We start from the raw sequence: 10,525 nt of genomic DNA on the forward strand, positions 1-10,525 counted from the left end.
TTGTTCTTGAACGTGGTTTTTTTGACAGATGGTCTTACTGCAAAAATTGCATGATTACCATTGTGAAATGTCAATACCAGTGTGCAGTGCGATTGTGGAAGGGGATAGAATTTGGCACCTCGTCTTTAAATTACAAAAAAAAACACTTGCAATTTATGCACAGCATATTCAAGCATCTCCCATCTGGCAATTTTTTTCCCACAGTGCCAGAAGACAAAAGCATTGCCATGAGCAAGATCTGCAAGATTCAAGTAAGCCGTGGGTGTTCAAACTAAAATATAAACACCACAGCTCTATTACAGCACATGCAGTTGCAACCAACTAGTGGGAAAATAGAAGTGGCCACCAGCTAGCGCAACAAGACTATCCTTCTTCTCCTGGTCTCCTTTGCCACAGCCAGGCCACATCTACCAACAGTACAGTATCCTTTTTGTTGTCATCATCACTTACTGCTTCTCCTCCTCAGACTACTCCTCCACCTACTCTGCTCCATGGTCAGCTATCGATAATGAAATGTGTGGCCAAGAAACAACTCTATGCTACCAGCAATCAGCTGGTGCGCAACCCGATTCGCACCGCCAATTAGGCAAGGTGAGGCGATTGCCTCAGGCGGCGCAGCCCTGGGGACAAGTGGGGGACGCCAGTGGTAGGGTAGGGAGGGATGAGCGCTTCCATTGTGGAAGAGCTCATCTCTATATTCATCTGTATCGCTGGGGGTTTCTATGGGGAAAGAGGAGCACTATGGGGGCGTCTATTGGGGGCACTAAGAAGGGGTATTTTATACTGGAAAATTATATAGAGGCATTTTATACTGGTACATACTGGCTTTCAGAAAGTGCTGACAATCTCCAGGAGACTGTCCTCACATTTCAGCCATTTTCATGTGCTAAACTGAGGTAAATTGGTCTATGGAGACCTACCGCCTCAACACCCAGGTTCAGTCCTATCTGTATTTTGGACATTCTCCAGCACATTGTCACGCCCTGCCCTGTGAGAGGCCTGAGAAGATCTGGCAGAAAGATTGTTCTATTTCTCTTTGTTGTGGTTTTGGGCAGGATCCCACCTCCACAGGTTCTGCTCATTAGTTATTTAGTGGTGCTATTTATACTCGCCTCTCACTATAGCCCTTGCAGTTTATATTTGCTTCTGGAGTTCTCAGCTGTTGTTTGGTAGATCTCCGTCTTAAGCTAAGTCCTACTCCTTCCCTTTTGTTGTGTGTTCTGGCTAGGCCTCAGGAAGACGCTGGTTCCTGCACCTAGGGCTAGGAACCGGTTGTCTTATCTCCAGCTCCCTAGCTGAGGGTTTGTTTCAGTTTCAGCTAGGCTTAGGTTCCAGTGCATGAGCACTTCCACCATAAGGATTTGCTCATGTTGTCAGCAGTCAGGGAAAGGCTCAGGGATTGTCAGGTGGGGACCTTTTTACTGTTCCCTAAATTTGGGGCCTAGTCTGGTGTTTTGTTTCTTTTGTTGTATTTAGTTTGCTTCTCTTCACTCACCTACCGTGACACGAACACCTTGTTCCCTGACCCTATGGACTTTTGGGCAGGCAGACTGGAACACTGGCCTGAACTGGCCCAATATGCTTTCTCTGTTCTCTCTTGCCCAGCCTTCAGTGTCATCCCAGAAAGGGTTTCTGCAGGGAAGATGGCCAGTGTACAAAACATCACTTTTGTTTGATAGGATTTTGTTTTGGGCTCATAGAAGGCCATTTTAGAATAGTCCAATGCTTTGCGCTTAGCTATTCTTGGATGTTATTAGCTGTGTGTTTTTTGGTCATTATCCTGTTGGAGGACTTGCGAGAAACCAAGCTCTCTGATACTTGGCAACACATTTCTCTCCAGAATGCTTTAATAGTCTTGAGATTTTATTGTAACCTGCACAAATTTAAGGCACCCTGTGCCAGCCTCAAAACATAACTGAGCCTCCTCCATGTTTCACATTAGGTACAATGTTCTTTTATTTGTATGCTTCATTTTTAGATCTGTGAACATACAGGTGATGTGACTTGTCGAAAAGCTCCAATTTTGTCTCATCTGTCCTGTCTCACTTTTTCATGATTTGCTTTCAACGTTGGTATCCTTCTAGGTCCTCTTTTTATTTATTATAACTTTTTTCAGTTTTAAGTTATTTCAGTGACCATTACGGTTTTTCTTTCTTTAACGGAAGGGTACCAACAATTTTGTCCATGTGCCTAATTTTTGGATGCTTGCTCCCAACAAGCTACAGTTTTTTCTCATAACACCGTGTGTCTTTAAACACCATCTGCACCTGTTAAGGGATAATATTTTGAAGCATTCTAATATGAAAAAGCATAACACATATGACAATGCAGTGTGTTATTAAACACGCTTTTTGTTAACACTGTTAAACATGTTACAGGCTGGGGGTCACACTGCACCACTCTGGCAATCCTACCTCTGGGAACCAACATTACCATCTACAAAGGGAGACTTGTGCTTCCGCTGCTTAACCGCAGCTGGAGTCACGTTTACTTGCTCTATCAGAGGGACAGATTTAGTAGAAAGCTCCTAAGGGGCGAGGGATACCCCAGACGATGAACCCGTGGGCTTATTGCACTCTCTCAGGTAGTATTGTTCCCCAGTGCTCCCCCTGTAGCAATGTTCTCAACAGTCCTGCCTCAGGATTGTCCCCATGTGGCCAGGGAAGGAAAAAAATTTAATACTCAACTGCTTCATGCCACCCATAATGCAGGTCTCTTGAAGTCTATGGCCTGGGATGCTGGTATGCAGGTAGGCAGTCATGCTTACATCACTACACTGTGTCCTGGCACAGCCGGGGGTGCGATGACGTCATAGCATATGCATATGTCAGAATTTACCCCCTCATAGGCCTAAGGTCAAGGCCTGAGGTCTATGAAATTGAAACCACTTCTTGGCTACCATGCCCCACCGCAGTGTTTAACTGCATCGTTGTCCTGAGGAAGGTTCGTTCTTGAAAAAGAGCTTCTGGAAACATGCTGTGTGAATACTGAGTGAGTCCATTTTGCTTCAAGTGGATTTATTAATGATTGCCATTAATGATGAGCAATGCAAGACTCCCAGCTTCTGCAGTTTTAGAATTAGCGTTCAGCTACCACCTCTGCATTGAGATAAACCAGGGTCGCCCAGACGTATATAGTCAACGGGCGGATCGGAACTGGTTAAAGGTTCCCTAAGTCAATGCAACCATCATTTGAGTTTGTGTACAGTTTATTAATCATTAAAATAAAAAATAATAAATGTGAAAATGTGTTCAAACAGCTCAAAGTGTTAAAAGGAGGCTAATATGTTAACTGTAGCTTTTCTTGTTATACTGTATAATTGGTCGTGGGAGACTCAAACTGTGGTAGCTGCTCCTCTAGTGATGTCATCAGATGTCTGAATAAACAGGATTCTTGGTCACGCAGGATGAGTGCAGTGAAAGCAGCCTTGTGTAATCAGCCTCAGAGGCAAATACTGTCAATTAGGCTTCTTGACCAATGCACCTATGTATTAAAATAGGAATTTACATTGGGTTTCTTAGTCATTGAATTTGATCTATTAGGGAGTGATTGCACAAGGCTTAATTATATCCCATCTAAGGTCCTACAAGGAAGCCCTATATTAAACTACGTAGTACTGTAAATATTGGTGGTGAATGGTAAATCCTTAGGATACCATAGGAAGTCAAACTTCAGAAATAAAGTGTTTTCTAGCAGTGAATAAATCCTGTCATTTCCAATAATGTATGTTACCTGCATTTACATGTAGCAATGATTGCTCCTGCACAGGGATGAATAACCGTGTTACTACAATCATTCAATCCCATATAATTTTATTGTTTGTCAGCAGCACATGCCTGTTTGCACAGGGAGATGTGCCACTGACAAGTGAGGATTTTTGTTGCTGTGATCAGTAGCACAGTTAGATGGGCTAATTACTGGGAATGATCCTTTGTATAAAGGTTCATTCTCAATAATTTGCCCAATCCTTGGCTGGTGTAAATGTGCCCCTAGTAAATTATTGGTTATGTAAATACACAGGGCAGTCTAGCTCATTTACATGATTCCATGACACCCAAGGGTATACTTAATGGTTCATGGTATTTACTTATGTACTTTTGTATCAGATGATCCGCGGCCCACTACTGCTCCGCAGCCTGGTGGTTGGGGATCACAGCAGTAGCTGTTTTACTGGGTCAGTATTATGCAAATCAAGCAGACTAATTGACAAACCATGAAGTGTTTAAATGTTCAATGTAACATACAGGGGCAGATTGGCCATAGATCTTGCAGGGAATTTTCCTTTTGGTCCGATCCCCAGGGGGCCCTCTGAGTCCTCCTCACAGCCAAGTTTTTGGGGATGTATTTTGTACTGCTGGCAGTATTTTGTGATAGACTGTGTACTTGGTTCTGTTGGGGGGTACAGTCCTGATCAAAAGTTTAAGACCACTTGAAAAATTGCAAAAAATCATATTTTACATTGTTGGATCTTAACAAGGTTCCAAGTAGAGCTTCAAAATGCAACAAGAAGAAATAAGAGTGAGACAAAACATGTTTGAGCATTCAATTAATTGAAAATAACGATTAAACTGAAACAGGCTGTTTTTCAGATGATCAAAATTTTAGGACCACATGCCTTTAAAAGGCCAAATCTGTGCAAAGATGTGGATTCATTGTCATTTTCTGTCAGGTAGTCACACGCTGTGATGGCAAAGGCAAAAAAACTCTCCCTTTTTGAACGTGGTCGGGTTGTTGAACTGCATAAGCAGGGTCTCTCACAGAACGCCATCGCTGCTGAGGTGGGACGCAGTAAGATAGTCATTTGGAAATTCTTAAATGATCCTGAGGGTTATGGAACAAAAAAGTCAAGTGGAAGACCCAAAAAAATGTCATCAGCACTGAGCCGGAGGATCCAATTGGCTGTCCGTCAAGACACTGGACGATCCTCGACCCAAATTAAAGCCCCTAATGGGGCTGACTGCAGCCCCATAACCATCAGACGGCATGTGAGACTGAAGGGCTTCAAAAACAAAAAACGTCTTCAAAGACCTCGTCTCCTTGAACGCCACAGAACTGCTCGTTTGGACTTTGCAAGAGAGCACCAAACATGGGACATTCAAAGGTGGAAGAAAGTTTTATTCTCTGATGAGAAAAAATTTAACCTTGATGGTCCTGATGGTTTCCAACGTTACTGGCATGTTAAGCAGATCCCACCCGAGATGTTTTCTACGCGCCACAGTGGAGGGGGCGCCATAATGGTCTGGGGTGCTTTTTCCTTCAGTGGAACAATGGAGCTTTAGGAAGTGCAGTGGCGTCAAACGTCCGCTGGCTATGTCCAGATGTTGCAGAGAGCATTCCTCATGACTGAGGGCCCTCGTCTGTGTGGTAACGACTCGGTTTTTCAACAGGACAACGCTACAGTACACAATGCCTGCAAGACAAGTGACTTCTTCCAGGAGAATAACATCACTCTTTTGGCCCATTCTGTGTGTTCCCCTGTTCTAAATCCAATTGAGATCCTTTGGGGATGGATGGCAAGGCAAGTTTACAAAAATGGACAACAGTTCCAGACAGTAGATGACCTTCGTGCGGCCGTCTTCACCACTTGGAGAAATGTTCCCACTCACCTCATGGAAACGATTGCATCAAGCATGCCGAAACAAATTTTGGAAGTGATAAACAATAACGGCGGAGCTACTCATTACTGAGTTCATGTTTGGAAGTTGGATTTCTGTTTTGGGGGGGTTTAGTTTTTTTTGGAGGTGTGGTCCTAAACTTTTGATCAGCTGAAAAACAGCCTGTTTCAGTTTATTCGTTGTTTAAATTGAATGCTCAAAAAATGTTTTGTCTCACTCCTATTTCTTCTTGTTGCATGTTGAAGCTCTACTTGGAACCTTGTTAAGATCCAGCCATGCTAAATATGATTTTTTGCCATTTTTCAAGTGGTCTTAAACTTTTGATCAGGACTGTATGCCTCAATATGGTATTGCTGGCCCTGGACCCAACTACAAAACGGGGCCACTTTTAGTATTACTTCCAGGGCCACTTTAAGTTCCCAGTCCGCCCCTGGTTATATAAAACATGCTGCTGCTCATGATGAATGATGACTTTGGTGCATTAATAGATGTTTTTTTAGTTTGCAACATCATTTTTGTGCAAAATGTTGCATCCTAGACCACGCTCATTTCCCACTAAGCCAAACATGTGCCAACTTTTGGTACTGTTTGTGATCACGTCTACATGGTCTCACCTTAGTATATGTGGGCCAACATGGCTATTCTTGTATAGGGACTGTATTAACTTTTATTCATTACATTTAAATAGGCAACCAGCAGAGGGCAGTCTGAGAAATGGACAGCCTTTCTCATAACGTTTATTATCTGTGTATGGTTTTATTGTCGATGTTGAGTGATTTTATATATTTTTTTGCCTTTATTTAATACTGTCTCTACAATGTCTTGCAGTCTGGATCTGTAGGGGAGAATACACAAACACTTTTTGGCAGGATTCAAATTAACATCCTCCTGCTAACAAAAGTAGTGGTAACAAGGTTTCCTGGACAGGACACTAGAGCCTCATGGTAATGCCTGACACATTAGATGCATTGGCACTGATGCACATCTAGGTGCTTTTCAACTGGAGTACCTGAAGATGAAGAAAATATATCATAAGCAATAAATCATCTCTGGTACAACTCACATATTAATTATTGCAATAATTGCATTCCGTATAATATGGGTATCATAGGGAGTCCAAACATTCCCCCCTAACAGTCAGCCTTCCTGCGTAATGAGGACCCCAACACCGGTCATATTTGGTATTAGAACGAGTGGCCTTAAATATGCATTATTAAAACATGTTGGGGCACAAATATCCATTAGTGTGGACGGGAATCCATGATTTATTAATATTTTATGCCTGCGAGCCAAAGGATAGAGGTGGAGCACGCACCCATAATGAAGCCTTTCCAGAAAGCTGGGCTGAAATTTGGGAGGGAGACCCCTCTCAGCTCCACCCTCTGCCAAATGGGGATAAAAATGTGGGGCTTTGAACCTTTAATTGACACAATTTGGGGATCTGATCAACATTGGGTTGTGTTCCACATTCTCCTGTCCCGGAACCAAAATGGACTCTGATCACACAATCCTTTAATTAGTAAGAACCTGTTTTTATCCTTTTATTTTTATAACAGTTTTGTGCACGTTTATGCATTCCTCATATTTCTTTAAATTTTTGTAACTAAGTACTGTACCCTTTTTAGTACATTATGACACATCTTTAATGCTTTTGCCTTGTTTCCTGAACAAGCCCAATGACCTATGAGTGCGATTTGCATCACTGTGTATTTGCTGGCCTGTGCTACTGTGAGTGGGGAGCTGTGGGGTTTTCTATGAGCCCCTAACTGGTACTGTATATTAATTAAAATGACATAGATGGTGGCACCGTGTTGGGGTGCATGAAAAGCTGCGTCGAGGTGTGATCGAGGCTCAATCTTAGTCCTGTGTGTAGGGGCTTGAGAGATTAAGTGCGTGAAATAGATAAACCCATGGCAGTCGCACCCAGGTCACGTGATAGGGCGGTTCCCGTACGTAGCGTGCTGCAGAATTCACTATACACCACTGTGGAGCCTCTGGATGCACCTTCTGTGGTACTGTATTATTTATGTAGGTTATGGAAATTAGTGGCCACTGTATGGCACTGTGCCACTATCTGCTCTGAACACTATAAGGCAGTTGTGGGGCAACATATGGCACTATCTGTGCACTGCACGGCACCTTATGGGCAAAGTGTTCATTATTTATATTTATTTTTTGGAAGGAGCTTCCTTCCGTAACCCCATTTCTTCTCCAAGGCAATTGCAGGGTTATGGCAGTTGGTGGCTCAGTGAAGACCCCCAAGTAAGCCATTATAGCACCCCTAATAGGCCTGTCCGCGGCATAGGATACCTGTCAGCATTATGCAGACATAATAGACAAGAACTGCAGCGTTTTATACCAAGTCTAATAAATACATAAAAAATAATAATTAGTGTAACCACAACCGGAGTTATACATTTCTTTATTTATTTAACTTGCATGATGAACGCTGTAAAAACTATGCCAGAAATGTCAGAAGATGGGGATACTGTGTTGTAAAGGCCATAAAAGTCTGCGGTGTTAAGGGGTTACATTTCTAACATTGTAAGCCACACATAACTGATTAATAGGAGCCAGGAAACCCTTTTAATTATTAGTTCATTTTGGCATATGCTTTTTCTTGTTTATCTAAAACTCTTTTAAAACATTTGAAGACATATTCTTCAAAATGTGAAAGAAGAAAAATTGAAAAAAGCTATATTTTTGGTAAATACATGTACAAACACCACAAAATACAAGATAATTATAATGGAAAGCTATCAACTATGAATAGAGCTCCACCTTGTGGTTCATTTTTATAATGCATCAAGTACATAATTCTTTGTTTTGATAGCTGATTATTCAGACTTAGAAAAGCATTTTGTATATCTAAATATATAATATATGTGTGGAAATCTCAATTTATGGACTGATGTTATCCACACATGTTTGTGTTATATATCAACTACTGTGGGGAAAAAAAAGTATATAATACACTGGTGATTTTGCAAGTTTTCCCACCTAGAAAAAAATGAAGGGGTCTGTAATTTTTTTTATCGTAGGTACAGTAGGGCTGTCTCTAATATTGATTGAACCCTAGGCAAAAATGTATTTGGGCCCCCTGGATCCCGCCTTACTACACCCTAGCAGGCAATCCCGCCCTCCACCACAACACACACACACAAAAAAAAAAAATCCACACACCTGGTGGAGTACAGTGAATGAATGTAAATACTTCCAGTTCTGAAGACTCCAGCGGCTCAGGATCAGTGCTCTGGGCTGGAAGTGGGCACCGCTCTGCAGTTCAGGAAGGAGACCGGGGCTCGGCTCACCCTACCGTTACAGTGCACCCTAGTATACAGCACCCCACAATATGCAGTATAGCACCCTATAGTATACAGCACCCCACAGTATACAGTATAGCACCTTATAGTATACAGCAACCCACAGCATGCAGTATATAGTATAGCACCCCACACTATACAGTATACAGCACCTCACAGTATATAGTAGAGCAGTATGGCACCCCACAGTATATAGCACCCCACAGTATACATTAGAGCAGTATAGCACACTGCAGTATACAGCACCCCACAGCATATAGCACCTCACAGTATAGCACCCCACAATATACAGCACCTCACAGTATACAATATACAGCACCCCAAACTATACAGTATACAGCACCTCACAGTATACAGCACCCCACAGTGTGTTTCGGGTCATTGTCATGCTGAAAGACCCAGCCACGACCCATCTTCAATGCTCTGCAGTGACCGGGCCGCAGGGGCAATATGTGAGTTATGGTGGGCCGATGGGGGTAGTAGTAGTTTACTCACAGTTCTGTAGAGTTCCCTGGGCCAGCGTGCAGTGAATAGACAGTACCAGTTCCTTCGGGGCACACTCTGTTGTCCAGGGACTCCTGCCAGATGGTGGTTGAGGTACCCTTTGTGGAAATGGTTTTTAAGGTGCCATGGAGGCAGGGTACCTGGTGTTTGTGATGCCAGCACTGTAAGGTGCATATAGGTGATAAGTTTGCACAATAAGGAGACCAGTTCTTTTAAGAAATTCCCAGTACTTTATTGAAGCTGATCCAAAGGTCATCAATGTGTGCAAAAGTCACTTACAGCAAGGCAGCTTCTCCAATGGTTCAGGTTAATTCCCAAAAGTTGCATAAGGGGTTGTTTTCATCTATAACAATCAATCCCTTGTTTCTCTAGGCTGGAGGAATGCACTCTCTCTGCTGTACTGTATAGTCATATAATTTGGTATCCTCTCTAGGAATACTATCTCCTGACAGGTGGCCTTTTCCTCTATGGTTATGGGGGGGTAGCAGGTAGCTTGGAATCTCTCCAAATGCAAAGGAGACTAGAGCCTGATAAACGACAATTACCTTTCTTTGCCAATACTCTCACTCCCTCTCTGGGTTGCCTAGATCTTCTATAATCTTTCCCTTCTCTGGGCTGGTAAATGGAACTAACTCTGGAGTTTTGCTAACTCTTCTAAATGGCTGCTGAGGTGTAGCTTTTTCCTCAGACATCACACTGTCCTCCATCTTCTCTGAGAGCACGGCGGAGGAGTCAGCCCTGGGAGGTTTGTTAGAACTTCCCTATGCAACTTTATGGGAACTCAAGCACAAGCACATTTTCATGAAACACAATCACAATATTAAGCAGTGTTTATCAGGACACCACAGCTCTTATTGAGGAAAGGAGGTTGTTGGCCAAAATCTCGCAATACATGTCCCCATCAATCGTCCCTTCAATATGGTGCAGTCATGCTGTCCCCTTTGCAGAAAAGAATCCCCAAAGTATGTTTCCACCCTCATGGTTCACGGTTGGGATGGTGTTCTTGGGGTTGCGCTCATCCTTCTTCTTCCTCCAAACACAGCGAGTGGAGTTGATACCAAAAAGTTCAATTTCATCTCATCT

The 10,525-nt window shown here is 42.8% G+C and overlaps 1 protein-coding gene across 1 annotated transcript in view; it reads right to left on the bottom strand.

Moving 5' to 3' along the window:
• Nucleotides 1-10,149, bottom strand: part of LOC122939429 — a 33,360-nt gene extending 23,211 nt beyond the window's left edge. The window contains exon 1 of the mRNA XM_044295496.1: nucleotides 10,010-10,149. Coding sequence (XP_044151431.1) covers nucleotides 10,010-10,149 — 140 coding nt within the window. The remainder of the gene's footprint in view (nucleotides 1-10,009) is intronic.
• Between the last annotated feature and the right edge of the window lie 376 nt (nucleotides 10,150-10,525).

The sequence above is a fragment of the Bufo gargarizans genome, chromosome 5 (assembly GCF_014858855.1).
Source record: "Bufo gargarizans isolate SCDJY-AF-19 chromosome 5, ASM1485885v1, whole genome shotgun sequence".
Lineage (NCBI taxonomy): Eukaryota > Metazoa > Chordata > Amphibia > Anura > Bufonidae > Bufo > Bufo gargarizans.